Source organism: Mustela putorius, unplaced genomic scaffold (assembly GCF_011764305.1).
Source record: "Mustela putorius furo isolate JIRA1106 unplaced genomic scaffold, ASM1176430v1.1 tig00003875_pilon_pilon_pilon, whole genome shotgun sequence".
NCBI lineage: Eukaryota > Metazoa > Chordata > Mammalia > Carnivora > Mustelidae > Mustela > Mustela putorius.
In genome coordinates, this window is record NW_025422026.1 from 6,510,406 (window position 1) to 6,528,231 (window position 17,826).

A 17,826-nucleotide genomic window follows, 5' to 3' on the forward strand; every position below is an offset into this window, starting at 1 on the left:
TGGAAAACGTATAGATTCTGCACACCCCCGTGTGGTGAGGAGCTCTGTCAGTGTGTACACTACTGAGTAAGAACCCCTGGCCTCATGCCCGGCTGTGGGGCTACTCGACCTGCATGGTGATGGGCAGCCCCCCTGGCAGGGGCAGTTCAAAAGTCAACATGATGACATTTATACCGTACATGGCACTCCCAAGTATTAGGCAACGTGACAGAGTTACACATCACTCTCGACTTGATAATAATAACTTTTGAGTCCTGGCATTGCTGTTAAAAGTAAAAAAAAAACTCCACACAAACACCCCAAACACCCAAAGCCCACGACGGCAGCTCTTTGCCCTTGGCTAAGAGCATGTGAAAACCAACTAGACGATTGCACAAGACAAAGCAAGAACCCAAACTCCCAGATGTATCTGCTGGGCACTTGTCCACTCTTAGAAGACAATCATTGACCCGATGCCACCAACCCCCTAGAGGGGGTGAAAGGTTCTATCAGGAGAAGGGGAAAGTTCCTATTACTATCCATTGAGTCTCAGAAACTCCACCAAGTTTCGTCCTCATGCTGAGGGGACACCATTTAGTAAGACAGTTCTAGAAGAAGCTCCCATCTAAAGGCAAGCCTGGCAGAACGTCATCTGTTTGAAGAAACACAAACAGTGAAGCAGCAACAATGAGCGAGGAGGAAGGAATTCAGACCCAGGGCGGCAGGGAATACTTCATGCTTCATGCCCCAGGCTGGCCCTGAGCCCCGAGAGAAGACAGAATTATTCAGAGAACATCAACAGGGAAAAATTCAACCACGCACCTCTAGGAAACAGGGGAGACAGAGAATGAAGATTCCCGTTACTTCACCACAGCATTTCCTCTCTCAGAAGCAGTGCTCACCCTCGCCCCCTCCAAAATATGGTTCTGGGGCTTCACAGAGAAACTTGGGTCCCTCACAATTCAAGTATTCTCTTAGCCGATGTCTAGTACGTTTTTCAGTAATGCAGATGGAGAGTACCCAACCCGTAAATCTGTGCTTTTTTTATTCTTGCTTATTATTTTAGGGAAGGATAGTTCCCCTGCCCTAGGACTGGCAACAGCGCACTTGAGAAAGGGCTAGAACACTGTCCAAGTTTTCTGTATCTACCTAAAAATGACTATTGCTTTCTGCAAGTCCGTGGAAAAAGGGATGTTTCCAGGCAACAAAGGGCTCCCCCTGTCCCCTCCCCTCCCCTCCAGGATTTGACCACCAGGCTTGTATGGAGACCGTGGCTATTTTAACACCAAAGACACTACTTTACATGGATGCCTTAGGGACACAACATGAGAGGAGTCTTCTCTGAATGCTGTACCAGCCAAACAGACCAGCAGGGGGTGGGGGGCACACGGTGGGCGTGAGGTCTACTCACTCTTTGGTCAGAAGAGGACAGGACTTGAGCAGAAAGCGCGAGAGCCCCGAGTCCTGGAAGTAGAGGTCAGGCGGGGCGGTGGGGCTCTTCAGATTCAAACAGCGGACGATCACGTACAACACGGCGGCCACGGCCGCCAGCTTCACCCCATCAAACACGGCCGGGAGCTCGGGGGTCTCTAGCATGGCATTCATCTTGAGCTGGGGAGCAAAAGCCCACATCTAGGGTTAGAAGTACAGGGAGGAAAGGCAGAGCCCGCGGTGACATGTCACAATCTGGGTATGTCCATAGGGCCACCCAGGGTGACTTGCCTTCATGGCCTTCAAGCCACCAGAGGACTGGCAACAACCCAAATCACAGTCTCGTGCACTGACAAACTGGGTAAGGTTTGGTTTGGTTCTAATCTGGTGAGCACTTGGAAGATGAGCAAACTAGAAAATGCTGAGAATAGTGTCCTTAAGGGGCGCCTGGGTGGCTCAGTGGGTTAAGCCTCTGCCTTCGGCTCAGGTCATGATCTCAGGGTCCTGGGATCGAGCCCCGCATCGGGCTCTCTGCTCAGCAGGGAGCCTGCTTCCTCCTCTCTCTCTGCCTGCCTCTCTGTCTACTTGTGATCTCTGTCTGCCAAATAAATAAATAAAATCTTAAAAAAAAAAAAGATTAATAGCAGGGAAACAAGTCCAGTCCAAGAGGCTCAAGCTGGACAGGAGGTGATCCCCTGATTTCCATGGGCTAGCAGCCCTGAGTGGCTCTGTACCAGGTGTGTGTGAAGCACTATGTTTACAGCCTGGGAGACAAAGCAAGCAGGGCCTGACTCTGCCATCTGCTCTCATTGGAGGCGGGGGGAAGGGGCAGCCCCAGTGCTAGAGACAAGTTCAGACTCCACCTGGGCGGGGGGGCAGCCATCCTTGATCCTGGGTTTCAGGCAGTGTGAAATGGAACTCAGCCAACTTCTTTCCCCATCCTCATGGACGATAGCCATTAGTCCAAAATTAAAAATTGGGGGTGTAGAGAATGTGTATGCAGGTCTGGCTTTTCCCCAAGTTCTCCTGATATTTTATCTTTTGAGGTAGCTTTACCTTATACACAACACACACACACCCCTTCCAAACACATAAAACCAAACATCAAAAACAACAGAAGCAACAGCAACGAAAACCCAGTCTTTTCCTTGCTGCTTAGCAGAAAAGCAGAACGTTAGCTGTCACCTTAAAAATCAGGGAAACCACGAGCTGAACGAAAAGGAGAAAATGGTAACTCACAGCCGAGGTAGCTATGGCAATAGCTTCCCTGGAATGGTGTCAGGTAGCCTCTGCTAAAAACAGTCAGCACGGGAACTCTGGTGGCCCACAGTGCAGCCAGGACTGGCAAGACAAAACAATCTCTCGAAAACGTGCATGGGACATGACTGAATGAACTCTCTACAGACCGCCAGCGAGGCCAGTGGGGTCTGAGAAAGCCTTTCCTAAGATCAAAGTGACGTTGGCAAATAGAGGACTGACCATACTGCCGATGGCCTCTGGCAGGGGTTCCAACTCCGTGAGGAAAGTCAATCAAAGATCAGGCCTCAACTAGCCTTCTACTATGGGGGCAAGAAAATAATTAAAAAAAAATGTATCCCACATGATTTTGAATCAAAATACGTTTTCAGCTGTATCAACCTTTGACCCTTTATGATCTGACAGTTGCCTTAAAACCTAACTTTTGGGGGTGCCTGCCTGGATGGCTCAGTGGGTTAAAGCCTCTGCCTTCGGCTCAGGTCATGATCTCAGGCTCCTGGGATTGAGCCCTGAGTTGGGCTCTCTGCGCAGCGGGGAGCCTGCTTCCCTTCCTCTCCCTCTGCCTGCCTCTCTGCCTACTTGTGATCTCTGTCAAATAAATAAATAAAATCTTTTAAAAAACAAAAACAAAAACCCCTAACTTCTTCTTCTTCTTTTTTTTTTTTTTTTAAAGATTTTATTTATTATTTATTTGACAGAGAGAGAAATCACAAGTAGGCGGAGAGTCAGGCAGAGAGAGAGAGAGAGAGAGAGAGAGAAGCAGGCTCCCCGCTGAGCAAAGAGCCCGATGCGGGGCTCGATCCCAGGACACTGAGATCATGACCTGAGCCGAAGGCAGCGGCTTAATCCACTGAGCCACCCAGGCGCCCCAAAACTCCTAACTTCTGATTTGGTCCATTTTCAATGTCAATGTTTAATTTTTAAATTTCATTTCAGAGGATTAAAACTTAACCTCTGGAGATGTGTCATCTCACTCCTGGGGCCATGTCCCCTAAAGGCTGGCTATATATAACCCCCTAAAACAGGATTCTTAACTTGAGGTCTGTGGCTTCCCTATAGGATTCTAGGGAACCCACTTGAAATATATATGTGAAGTCCTGTGTGTATGTGGTTTTCTATGGCAAGGATCTGCAGATTTAAAGATTTATTTATTTGATTGAAAGAGAATGAGAGAGGGCTCATGTGCTCTGGGGAGGGGCAGAGGAAGAGAGACAATCTCAAAGAGACAATCTCAAAGAGACTCTCACTCAGCATACAGCCGGACGTGGGGCTCAATCTCAAGAAGCTGAGATGGACAATCTGCAGACTTAATCAGGTTCTCCATGGGGTGTGAGGCCTAAAAACATGCACAGCACCCAAAGTGCTCCCCGGGTTTCCCCCGCAGCTCTGGTCCTGCACCTCACGGGAGAACCCCCCCCCCCCGGCTACGTCAATCAAACTGGCAGATGATGAAAATTCAAGAAGCTGCTGTTCATTAATACGGATGTATAAGTCTGGTGACTGAAGGGCCCCAAACAATATCCAGCAGGAGTTCTAAAGTCTCTCTGACGTGATTCTGGTAACAGGGTCTTTCCTGTCCCCTTTGTTGGAAAGAGAACCAAGAAACGCAGCATGTGGCTTACCAGTTTCCTTGTTGGTCAAGAATTGAAATTTTATGGAATTAAAAAGAAGTCCCTCCCTCCCCACTTCCTCTCACTATTTGTTTTGTTTGTTTGTTTGTTTTAAGATTTTATTTGACAGAGATCACAAGTAGGCGGAGAGACAGGCAGAGAGAGGAGGAAGCAGGCTCCCTGCTGAGCAGAGAGCCCGATGCAGGGCTCGATCCCAGGACCCTGGAATCATGACCTGAGCTGAAGGCAGAGGCTTTAATCCACTGAGCCACCCAGGCGCCCCTCACTACTTCTTAACATAAGGGGAAGTGAGGAGGAGAAACAAAACTGAAAGTCTGGGCCATACATACCTATGTCCCTTCTTCCTCTTTACTGCAAAGATTGTCCTTGAAGAGTTGTACAGCCGGGCCGCTTGGGTCAGATCTCTTATTCAAATTAACCTAAAAGCTGAAAAGATTGGACGGTCATGTTTTAAAAGATAAGAAAGAAGCAATTTAATTAAAATAAAAGCACAGTCTAAGTCGCTCTTCCTTTCAGGTCTTTGGGGAGAAAGATCATTGCTTTCCTTCACGCATATGCCACACTCTTGGCCCTTGGCCACTGGAACAAACCTGCCAGAGGACGTCTTTGTAGAGCCACAAACTGACAGGCTCTCTGGTTTCGGGGACAAGTTATCGGTTGCATTCAGAACTCTGGCTAAAGCACACGCATATGGTTTTCATGATTTATCTTATAACGTCATCTTCAGAAAGGCCGAGAGCTATCATGCGGGTGACCGAGGAAATCACTTATTAGCAAGGCTTGAGGTCGAGACGGCCGTGGGCTGATGCATCCCTTGTCTCCCAAACACAGAGCGGCGACAGATGAAACGTGAGCTGAGAGAGAGGAGAGCGTGGAAGCCCGGCACTGGGAGCAGAAGAGCGCTGGAAGCATGGAGTGGGAAGTCACACTGCCTGCCTGGTCTGCATCGGGGCTGGGGGCTGGCTGTGGAGGGCCGCCAGGAGCTAAAAGTGTGCTGTGTGAGTGGGGACCCAGAGCAGGGCCTGCTGTGCTGCAAAGACATGGCTTCCAAAGCTGAAAACAGAGAGGGGTGGGGTGGAGGGGAAGCTGGCGTTTTTACGGCGCTGTCTATATGCACCAAGCCCTGTCCATGCTACTTACCTATGCCATCCTTCCTGCACCGTACGGAGCAGGTACTAGTATTATCCCCATTTCATAGATGGGCAAACTGAGGCATAGGAAATTTGAGTGACTTGCCCAAGCAAGGCCACCCAGCTAGTAGGTAGAGAAACCAGGATTCATATCTGGCTCCAGAAACCCTCCTCTTCTCCCCCACTCCATGCTATTTGTAAGGAGGAAAAGTAAAGAGAGAGAGAGGGGGGGAGAAGCAGGCAAGAAAGAAAACTGAAGGGACAGAAGACACAGAGGAGACAGCAGTGGCTTGCGCACAGTCACACAGCGGTGACAGCAGAGCTGGGATCTGAGCCCACGGTTCTTGGATTCCACCACATCAAAATGACTTTAAAAGTAAATGAAAGCCGCTTGAAGGGGAGACTCAATTAACCTTTGAGCAGTCTTGCTCAACCTCAAATTTTATTATTTCTTCATATTCCGAGACAAATTAGCCACAGAAGACCAGGCTTTGTTGAGATGGGGACCGAAGAGCAAAGTCTCCAGCCACATCACAAGGCACCTGACCTTTCTGGGGCTCAGCTGCCAGCCGAAGAACAAGCATCGAACGGACCAAAGAGCAAAGTCAGCAGCCCAGGGGATAGCGTTGTGTTTGACCAGCATTTTACAAAATTAAGTTCATTAGCTGCCAAGTTATAAACACCAGGGGACTTTAGATAAAAACCTGAATTTCTGGGCACCTGGGTAGCTCAGTGGGTTAAGCCACTGCCTTCGGCTTGGGTCATGATCCCAGGGTCCTGGGATCGAGTCCCGCATCGGGCTCTCTGCTCAGCGGGAAGCCTGCTTCCCTCTCTCTCTCTCTCTGCCTGCCTCTCCATCTACTTGTGATTTCTCTCTGTCAAATAAATAAATAAAATCTTTAAAAAAAAAAAAACCCTGAATTTCTGGTTCCTCTTGGGAAAAAAAAAAAGACAGAGAGGGAAAGAGAAGATTTGACAACATTAAGCTTATGTTCTCACTTGGCAATAACGGATGGAGCTGCCCCTTCCAGACAGGGCCTGTGACCTCTGTGCTGCCATAGTCCCCACCACTCCCTATCATGCCCCCAACACTGACCCTCCCCCCAGCCCCACCCCACCCCCAGCCTGCTTAATCATTCATGGTGCCGGAGTGGTTCCTGTGGCCATCTGACCATTGGAGAAACCTGTGTTAAGATCCCTCTGGCCCCGGATCAGTCTGCACTGACTGAATATTAAAAACCTACATTAATCAGTATATATATAAATAATAAATTCATAGAAAAAATTCTGGAAAGACAGAGTGGTACATCCGATGTGATGCGTTTTGTCAACCTCCCAGCTGTCTGCTTCTCCTTCTGATCGTTTCCCCTTCTCCCCTCTCATGGTCTCTCTCTCTCAAATAAATAAAATCTTAAAAAAAAAAAAAAAAAAAAGATGTGGTGCATTTTGTTGTTATTCAAGTGGATGTTTATCTATCTATGCCTTTTCCCACAAACTATTTGAGGAGGTTTCAACAGAACGCTGACTGGGAATGTGTGTAGAAAAACCCAGAATTGTGGCAGATGGCTGACTGCTTCCCCAAAGTCTCTCCTTCTTCCTAGTAAGAGACCTCTAAAATGGGCCTGCCCCACTGGAAAAAAACTACAGATCCCAGCTGCCTTTGCAGGTAGGTGAGTCCACATTGAAATTCTAACCAGTTCTGAAGGTGCTGGTCTGAGTCTCTGAAGCCTCCTTAAAAGGCAGGAGGTTAACTCTTCTACCCTTTTCCCTTCATGTATCCCTGGAATGCAGATGATGTGACTGCAACCCCAGCAGCCACCTCGGGCCATGAAGGGACCTAGAGGTTGCTCTAGGAGCCATGTTAAGAAGACAGCAGAGTAGAAAGACGGAAGCCTGGGGGCCCTGGTGATTTCATGGGGCCACCATGACAGACCTAGACTGCCTACCTCTGGGTTTCTTTTACGGGACAGAATAATCCCTTCCATGTTTAAACCATTGTTACTTCTAGATTCTTCCTGTCAATTTAAAAGGATATTTATTTATTTGAGGAAGAGAGAGAGCATGCATGTGGGGAGAGGAGCAGAGGAAGAGAGACAAGCACACCCTGCTGAGTGCAGAGCCCGATGTGGGGCTTGACCCTGAGATCACAACCCGAGCTGAAACCAAGAGAAGGATGCTTAACTGACTGAGCCACCCAGGTGCCCCTAGTCTGCAATTTCTAATGATAGAAGAGGAAATACTGTATACCCAAATCTTCTGGATACCACAGTCATTGGGCCACTACAGTATAGGTAATTTTTCTTTTTTTTCTTTTCATATTCAAATTCATAATAATAACAATAATATCGATACTAGAAAAAAGCCTTAAAATAACAACTAAAAAAATCTAAGAAGGGGACACCTGGGTGGCTCAGTTGGTTAAGCGTCTGCCTTCAGCTCGGGTCATGATCCCAAGGTCCTGGGATCTAGCCCCCCATCAGGCTCCCTGCTTCTCCCTCTGCCTGCTGGTTCCCCTACTTGTGTGCTTGCTCTGTCAAATAAATAAGTAAAACCTTTTAAAAAAATCTAAGAAGGAATTATGAACATCTAGACGAGAAAAATCCCTCTGAGAACACACACAACAATCATGGGTGTGAGTAAGCCTAGAATGGACCTGAGCTTTCTGACTACAAGAGCAAAGAGGGGAAACCCAGTTAATCTCCTGGTTCTCCAAAGCAGAAAGAAAGGTAATGTGTATTGTACTCTGATCCCAGAAAGCAAGACAGATAACAAGGGGAAACATGGCTTTTCTGGCACAGAATCACTAAAAAAAAAGAAAGAGAGAGAAAAAGGGAAAAAAAAACCCTCTGTGGGACTTTATATAAGGGGACCTTGAGAGATGTGATAGGCAATGTCCTCCTACAACGTTTTTTAATAGCAAATGCACTAGAGAATTAATTTCCTCAACCCTCAAAAAACATCAAGGGTTTTAAACTGAATTCAGTTCAGTGAAGGCAATAATCTGAGAGATTTGTAATTATTATGGTCCAGAGATCGAGGCTTGAACCAGAAGTCCCAAGAAGCGGGGCAGCTCGACCACATGTCCCCAGGGCCACTTCCCTTGAACTTGAGTGGCTCAAGGACCCGGCAACCTACTGTGTGCCTAGCACGATGCTAAGCATTGCACTGGACCACAGTGAAGCAGAGGGAGGAAAGAAGTTAATCTTTCTTAAAATGTTTAGTTTAATCTCAGTATAATTCGCATATGGTGTAGCATTAGTTGCAAGAGTACAATGCAGTGATTGACTTCCGGACAACACCTGGCACTCATCACAAGTGCACTCCTCCATCCCCAGCCCCGATTTCTCCCATGGAGCCCCCCTCCTCCCAGCCAGTCACCAGCCGTGTGTTCTCTACAGTCAAGAGTCTGGCTCTTGGTTTGTTTCTCTTTTTTTCTCCTCTGTTCATTTGTTTTGTTTCTTAAATTCCACACGGGTGAAGCCATATGGTATTTGTGCTTCTCTGACTGACCTTTGGCTCAGCATCATACTCTCTAGCTCCATTCACACCACTGCAAACAGTCACAATCCTCTCTTTTCGATGGTTGAGTAGTATTTCATTGCATGTATAGGTACACCAATGTGCTTTATGCATTCAGCTACTGATGGATGTTTGGGCCGCTTCCACATCTTGGCCATTGTAAATAATGCCGCAATAAATAAAGGGGGGGCATGTGTCCCCTTGAATTCGTGTTTTTGTACTTTGGGGGTAAACAGTAGTGCGATTACTGGGTCATAGGGTAGTTCTATTTTTAACTTTTTGTGGGACCTCCATTCTGTTTTCCATAGTGGCCTCACCGGTTTGCATTCTTGCCAACAGTGCACGAGCATTCGAAAAGAAGTTTATCTCAGGGTTCTCTATACTTTAGAAATTTGGGGACAAGAATAAATGCATCTAGGAAAAAAATGAAGGAGGGAAGGACTTAGGGAGCAGCTAGGTCTACAACTGGGTCTTGAGTATAGGGTCCAGAAGGAATATGTGTAAGTGTGAGAGTGAGTGTGTGCATGTGTATGTACAGTTTATATGAATTATATATAAATATATTTCATGTACATATTAAATCCATATATCTACACACACGTGTGTGTGTCTGTGTGTATAAAACCAGGCACTAATTAACTGGCAATTTCAGAATAAAACCCTTGACATGCATTTTAATTTACCTTGCTGCATTTGATTTTTATGGTGTTTTCTCTTTCCAAGTTCGACCTGCCACGAAATATTAACATTCTGAACTTGTTCCAGACATAACAAAGTAAGCTGCCATTATACTATTTCGTGTGCCCCCTCTCCCTTTCCTGGGCAGGCAACATGCGATTAATATGAGTATCAGGCAGCCCAGGTGGGGAAAAGGAGTCCCACAGAACAGCAGGGGGGCTGGGCGGGTGCAGAATGGAAAGGAAGTATCGCCCCCCCACGCCTCCCCACCTCCGTGAAAGGAAGGGTGCGGCTCTCTGTACACCAGAGCCCAGCACACCTCCCCTTCTCCCACCGGTCATTTTAGGACTTACTCATAAAATGCTGTCATTGATAGTTAAAATTCTGTGCGTAGTCTCTGCGTTAACAAGGAAACCCAAGGTGTAATGTACCACAAAACGCCCACCTGGCCAGGACCGTTTAGTGCCTCAGTTTCTACAACACGCTTGACTAGTCTTTCCACCTGTGCGAAGGCCTGGCTTCTCACTGCTCTCCCATGGCTAAGGGGGTTATTTTGAGATGGAGACACAGATGCTGGGGGAGATGGGTCCCTCCTGGGCTGGGAGAAGCTCCAGCCTTGGGATTCTGAGACCTGGGTCCTAGCGCCTGCCCCGCTCCTTCCTAGCCAGTGACCTTGAGTAAGTCACTTAACCTTTCTGGGGGCCCTAAAGGCCTCATCTGGAAAATGTGAGGATTAGGTTAGAAGTAGATAATGCCAAAGGTCTCCCTCCCACAGCTCAAAATTTCTGAAATTCTAGGGATAGAATTGCAGTCCTTGGCTAAGGACAAGAAAAACTCTCTGGGTTCTGTAACAAGAGACAGACCCCGCCTGCCAGCTAACTCTGTGAACCATTAACAACAGAACTCCAAAAATCACAACCTTCATGGCCTTTGTTCTTCCTTCAAGTAAGTTAAACAGCCATACATTTGCAGCTGTGCCATTTAGGTCCATGATTCTGTCATATTCCTTCCACCTGCCTGGCTAAGCAATGATTTCAGCCTCAGAATATTAATGTTCAATGATGATAAAAAACCATACGGTGAGGCAAGAAAGAAAAAACTGGGCAGAGACCTCAAATCCAGAAAATTCACTACGTGATGTAGTGGGAAGCATAGTGTCCCCCCCAAATTCACATCCACCTGGGACCTGTGAATGTGACCTCCTTTGGAAATCGGTCCTTGGCATATGTAATTAAGTTAAGATGGGGTCACACTGATTAAAGTCGGCCCTAACCCCAGGACTAGTGCTCTTGTAAGGACCAATAAGTTTAGACGCAGAGACACAGACATGGGGGGAAGAACTTTTAAAGGTGTAAGTAGAGACTGGGGCAGAGCATTGCCGAGACTCGGAATGCCAAGCATTGCCAGCAACAAGAGAAATTAGGAGCAACGCATGGTTGGAACAGATCGTCCCTCCGAGCCCTCGGGAAGGAACCCGCCTTGATGACACTTTGATTTCAGGCTTGCTCAGAACTGTGAGAAAATAAGCCCAAATTACTCTCATGACTCAGTAGTCCCCGCCGCTGCCCTTCCAGGCTTAAGAAACCCTCCGCCATGGCCTTTTGAAAAGTTCCTTGTTACCCAGACAAGCTCCGGCCAATTCAGACCCAAAGCAGCTAACTCACATGAACACTCACAGGCTACTTATTAACACAATCCAAACGGGATTCTGTGCACAAATATTGGCTTGGCTTCTTTGCCTTGTGATTCAACTGTCAGACCACCCTTTCCTCTCCCAGGACCAGGACCTGTGGAAACCATGAGACAGACGCATCTGGGAGGGGGTGTCTCCCTCCCAAGCGGACCTGATGAATAAGCTTCAGTACTTCTGTGGGTCCCACGGTAACCACCTCTTAAGGAAAACCAAACCGAACCAAACTCTTAAAGAACCTCTTCCTATTCCCTCTGGTGTGGAGGGGGATTTCATGTAGGTCCCGGCCCTGCCAGGAGCTAGTCCAGGATCTGTTCCTGGCCCCACCAGTTACAGGGCTTGTCCTGGGGCCTCTCTGAACATGCTGATTCAGAGATGGTATTTTATTTTATTTTTTTTTTAAAGATTTTATTTATTAGACAGAGATCACAAGTAGGCAGAGAGGCAGGCAGATAGATGGGGGGTGGGGGGGGAGCAGGATCCCTATAGAGCAGAGAGCCCGATGCGGGGCTCGATCCCAGAATCCTAGGATCATGACCTGAGCCGAAGGCAGAGGCTTTAACCCACTGAACCACCCAGGCGCCCCCAGAGAGGGTATTTTATAACCCTCCTCAGATACGGCAAGTGCCCCCAAATATTAGCTGGACCATCACCACTGCTGAGCTCTCCTTAGTAAACACCCCCATCTGGCAGAAGTTACCCCAAAAGATACTCTCTCCTACCCGACACAGAGGTGCTGTGAGGGGCTGCTTTAACAACAGAGTAACCGGCTGGGTGATGGGTGGGCCTCCCCCAAGGCTGCAGATACCCCCAGGACACACTCTTCTTGATTCTTCTAACGGGGAACCATGTTGAACTTAGTGAACCCCTGGATGGTAAGTGCCCTTCACCAGGTTCTGTTAACCGTTCCAAGATGTGTTCTTGTTTCTGTGGTAAAAGGGGTTCCAGCAGTGCACAGCCCGGAGCCCTCTCTCTCCTGCCAGGGCAGTGGGCGGGGGGGGGTTCCCTCCTTTCCCATGGAAGGCGCTGTCCCTTCGCCCCCATACTCTTCCTGCAGGTAAACCCACTCTTGCCCGGCTTGGCTCTGCGGACACACCGCCTCGATGCCCTCTGACACGCTCTGCTCCTCAAAATGGCCCTGCGAGTAGCGTCAGAAGGACGGCGGAAGGCCGCAGCACATTGCTGAAGAAAAGCTCCTGTCACTCCAGTCCGTTTAGCCTTGTTGGTGGCAGCTTAGGAAAAACACAGTCGGCCCTAGACGGAGGCCACATGGCACCTCGGAGGAGAGAGCAGGGAGGAAGAGGGCCAGGTTCTTCCTCATTTTATCTGCCATTTAGCTAAGGAAGTCACGGCAGTTAGAGAAGAAAATAATAATAAAATAACAAAATAAAATAAAAATGAGAAGCAGATCCACAGCAGGAGAGAGACAAGCCCAGAGCAGAGGCTAGGAGAAAGCCCAGCCGTCCACTCACTGCCACGGTGCCAAGGGACATCCTGGTCTACCCAGAACCGTGCCCTCCGACAGCTGGGCTGACTCAGGCCTTGTTCTCGCTCACAGTGAGGTGCCAAGGCCCCGGTGAGCCCCTCCTGAGCAGCTCACAGAACCTCCTCTCAGCACATGCAGGCTCTCCTCCCAAGGAGAGTTCGGTTGGAGGAGCCCTCAGGGTTACCACCTCAAGTCTGAAGGGCTGGGGAGCCCTGGCAATGATGGGGCCAATCCTGTTTCCAACAGACGCCCCAACAAGTTTATTTATTTCTGAACACTGAGCACTGCGGACCTCGACTAGATCTCCTTCAGCGCATCAGACTGGGTGGCCGTCAACGTCTTGTATGATGGCGCTGGGAAGTGGCTGAGGGGAGGGAGACAAGGCTGCGAGGAAGGAGGAAGCCCCTTGGTGATCCAAGGCAACAGCTCTGACAAGTCAGGGGATACAAAATGAAGAGACCACCCAAAGTTACACACAATTTGGTAAAGAGAAGGGGAGGAATTTACAGGTAATTAAATACATTTATGTTAACATTGTCTTGAGTTGTGGCCGCAAATCAGGCCTTGAGATTGCCTCTTTGTGCAAAGCCACTCACGTGTTAAGTGTTTCATGGAACCATATTCTTCCACAAAGTCATACGGTCACATACTCAACCTACTGAAATTTCGGAGAATGTCCTACAAGTTCCTAGTAAGCGGAAAGTTACTCTATACGAGCAAATGTGAACCTCACATTTAAATGTCAGGAATGGCTACTAACCCACGAGTCTTCCTAAAAGAAAATCACTAACCTAAAAATAGCTGGAGACTGAGTCACAGTTAAGCACGCACATTTAACTGAGCCCTTTCACAGGCCCTGACTCAAATACAGAAAGGAGACTGGCCTCTCCCCTCAGCGGGTAGCCCTGCTGGAACAGAGCTGACCTTCCCACTGGGGACCAAGGGGTAAAGCACTTAGGAAAATTGCCAGCAAAATTGTTTTCTCCACCACTGAAATACCACTTCATCCTTACCTGAGAACAAACAAAAACCCGTAAGCCAGGTGTTTCCTCTGTGGAGTGCCTAGAATTTTCTACAAGGACAGGCACTTTCATGAAGCTATCTGATCACTGTACACATTGCATTAAAACACCTATACCGCGGGGCACCTGGGTGGCTTGGTTGGTTAAGCGTCTGCCTTTTGATCTTGGCTTGGGTCTTGATCTCACGGTCATGAGTTAAAAAACAAAACGAAAAAACTTATACCGTAAGTAAATTCTATAATATCAGAAGCAAATCTCAGTTTGCCCAAACCCAAGAACCCAAGCACTCAGTTTCCTGGAATTTCTAAGAGAAAGGTACAATTGAAGAGAAGAGCCTCTCCTGATTCACTGCACAAACAAAATGTCCTGGGCGTGACCTGGGACACAGTACGGCTCCTGCCCTGTCCTCTGTGTCTGCAAACAAACTACCAGAAAGAGGAGACTGGAAAAAAATGGCAGCAGGGTAAGACCTAGTTCGTGCCTGGCCCAGCCCTTGACTGCAGAGGGAAGTTGCACCCAGAGCTCAAACAGGAGACTTACAAGTTACCCTCAGAGAGAAAATAAAAGTAACTGGGAATCCCCATTTCTGAGCATTCTGGTTTCCCACGGCCCCCAGGGCCAGGGCAGAGAGCGCTACCTAGCTAAGACATCCAGAGTGCACGCCCCACAATGAAAGCATCACACATGCGGCCCACGGTTCCTCTAGCATTTGTCCTTCACCATGCAAGCATCAAGAAGTACACGTGTGAGAAGATCTGACTAGCAGGTCAAGCCCCTAGACCCTCCCCAGGGGAGAGAGACTTTGCCCACCAGACTAGCTCACCAGCTCTCTGGCTCCTCCTGGCTCTGTGGCTCTCTGAGCAATTAAGAGCTCCTCTTGGGGCTCAGCCACCAGACCCTTGTTAACACAGGCCTGGAGAGCAGGAAAGCTTCTGGGCTCTTTGTCCTTCCAAGACCAAGAAGGTTCTTCAGGCAAGGATAGACAATGTGCATGGCATTTCAAGGCACGCTTTACTGATTTCTGTTTTATAAATACCTCGGACGCTGGGAGTAGAAACAGGATCTCATGCCAGCCCAGAGCAGCAGGCTTAAAGGGCACTTGGATTCCGTTGTGACAAATGGCCAAGTCTAAGACAAACTCTGCTGCTTAAATGCTGATATGAGGGACTGACTCAGGCTCAGGCCATTGGGCTAAAAATGAACAAGCCAGCCGCAACACGGGGCCTCCATGGAGGCCAGACCCGGCATCTGCCATCAGCCATGCTCCTTCAGGGCATTTAACAGAGCCACGTCTCCAACTTCTAGGTCACAACCCAAGCAGAAGGACCAGAGGTGCTGGATTCTCGCTGTGAGAAGGGTAGGGGGATCCCCATGCTGTCTGCAGACCAGAAGCTTCCAGTGGCATCTGGAGTTATTCTTTCCTCTAAACATGCTGTGCTGTGCAACTCTAGGCAGATCACTCACCCTCTCTGGGGATTCTGAAGCTTACCCTAGGAGCCCATGTGCTATAATCAAACAACAGATTTTAGAATCAGAGGACCTGAGTTTGAGTTCAGATTCTGCCAAATGACCTTGGGTGACCCTGGGTGAATTACCTAAATTTTACGAAAGTTTGCTTTTTCTTCTATAAAATGAGAGGGAGGAGGTTGCAAACATTACAGGTTATTAAGGGGAAGTAATTAATGAAATTATGTAGGTTAGGAGAAAAGCTTTATGATTATGAAATAGCCACAGATATACTCAAGATAAGGCTTGTAGCATGCCTTGAGCTTTTTAGAGGAAAACTGCCTTATTAAATATTTCAAGATTATAAAAATGTTAGTTTTAAAGCCAGAGCGAGGCACTTTAACTACATGAAGAACTTGGGATTGGTCCCCCCAGCTGTCCTTCACTGAGAACACTGAAATAGCTAGAAAAGAAAACTCAAAAGCTCTCAGACAGAAAGGGTTGATATTATATTTGGAGGTCTCTGCTAAATGCTTGCTTTTCGAAGTAAACAGAAAGAAGTGGGTTCACACCCTCAAATGCTCTGTCTCCTCATCCAGCCAACACAAACACCTCATTGTGGCTCCAGGCCTGTCCTCGTCTTGCCGCCTCCTTGGGAAGCAAGCTTTCTCAGGCTTCTTTAAGGCCCAAGGACAAGTCCCCACCGCCACCCCTCGCCAGACGGTGGCCTCTTCCTCCGCTTTTCGTCTAAAGCTTACCCATATCAGCCATGCATCTGCTTGGAGTCCACCTCGGGCGACCAGCACCCGACCCCACAGGAGACATCTATGCAATACCGCGTACCGTAAGGCAGGAGCGTCTTGGCCCCTAGCTCCCTTTATAGGGGTTCCTCCTGTCCTGGGCTCCCCCCGTGCACACGTGTCTCCCGAGAGACGAGGAACCAGTCATCAAGGAAAATTCTTTCATTAGAAATGATGGAACTCAGGGCACTTGGGTGGCTCAGCGGGTTAAGCCTCTGTTTTCGGCTCAGACCATGATCTCAGGGTCCTGGGATAGAGCCCCGTATCAGGCTCTCTGCTCAGCAGGGAGCCTGCTTCTTCCTCTCTCTCTGCCTGCCTCTCTGCCTACTTGTGATCTCTGTCAAATAAATAAATAAAATCTTAAAAAAAAAAAAAAAGAAATGATGGAACTGCTTCTCCATAATTGGAAAAGAGAGTGACCCCGTTTCTCAAAGACCGATCTGCCTGTATAAACTAGAAGCATCCTCATGGATAAAGCAGTGGTTTGTAAGTGAAGAGGACAAAACTGTCCCCCCGCCCCCCAAAAAAGTGTGTTAATACTACAGGGGTGGGGAGGATGTTTTGGAAATCCACACCCCTCTCCTGACATTCCTCTCTGCTCCCCACGGATACCAACGGCATGAGCTTCATGCTGAGCTCGACGAGGACTATGAGGAAAGTGCCACACATGGCATCCGTGAAATAATTGGGAAACAGTGCAACTCCAAGCATATTTAAGTATGGAATTCTAAAGTGATAACTACAAATACTAGAGGAATTCAAACAAAGGAAGCAGAAGGAAGGAGCTGGGCTCAGAGAGGTAGGGACCCCCGGGAAGAGATGGGACACAAGAGAAGGTGAGAAGCAGGGTTGGGGCTGCAGACACCTGCTGGGCTCCCAGGCTGAGCCAAGGGCCCAGGAATGCTGGACAGTCAGTAGACAGGCAGACAGGGCAAGAGGGACGGGTTTGGGAGCAGAGGGAGTGAGTCACTGCGGGATGAAGCTTCAGGGCTTTACTTCCAAGGAGAAGATGGTGCCACACGGAGCTGCACAGGTACACAGAGGGTCTGGGGGGCACATGGTAAGAGGTGTGAGAAGCATTTATGTGGCTCTGTGGGACCCAATCCATGGGGCGTTGTCTTTTGCATTTGAGTATCACTGCCAAGACCTCGATGGAACCCAAGTCATTTCTCTTGTTTTTTCAAGATACTTAACACACAGTGTTAGCATGCAAACAGTTTTGTACGACATGCTGACCTATCCAGGAATTTTCATTTTGAGGGTCCATCCCCTTAAGGCCCTAAAAATCATACCATTTCCCACCTTTGCATTTTGCAAACACCCTTTCATAACTAGAAAATTTCATAACTAGCCTCACCTCCCCATAAAAGTAATGATTCATATTCCTTATGTCTCTGTTGGGGATTCTGGTCCATGCCCTTCTAATTCAATCCTCGTGTAAATTCTACACAAGTTTAAATATAATGTGTTGAGCACACAGTGGGGTACTCCATACGTATTTATTGGCCGAGTCTACGGGAAGGCCTAACGCATGACGGTTCAGATCCTTTGAGCAGAATTTTCTCACAAGGAGATTATTACATTAGGCTGAAAGGTGCAGGTCTCAGTGCGTAACAGCCACGCTACCGTGAAGCCAAAAAAAAAAAAAAAAAAATAAAGAGCTCAATGTGACCTGGACTGTCAGCAGCTTTTGGATATTTTAAAGACCATCTCAGAGTTCAGGCAAATAATGACCCATCTAAATGGAAGTTTTCCCC

At 48.1% G+C, this 17,826-nt stretch overlaps 1 protein-coding gene across 1 annotated transcript in view; it reads right to left on the reverse strand.

Annotated features, from left to right (window-relative positions):
- Positions 1–17,826, reverse strand: part of ABHD2 (abhydrolase domain containing 2, acylglycerol lipase) — a 95,844-nt gene that overhangs the window by 66,549 nt on the left and 11,469 nt on the right. The window contains exons 2-3 of the mRNA XM_004763767.3: positions 4,628–4,724; positions 1,391–1,590 (exon numbers count right to left, since the gene is read on the reverse strand). Of these exons, the coding sequence (XP_004763824.2) occupies positions 1,391–1,584 (194 nt within the window). The 5' untranslated portion in view covers positions 1,585–1,590; positions 4,628–4,724. The remainder of the gene's footprint in view (positions 1–1,390; positions 1,591–4,627; positions 4,725–17,826) is intronic.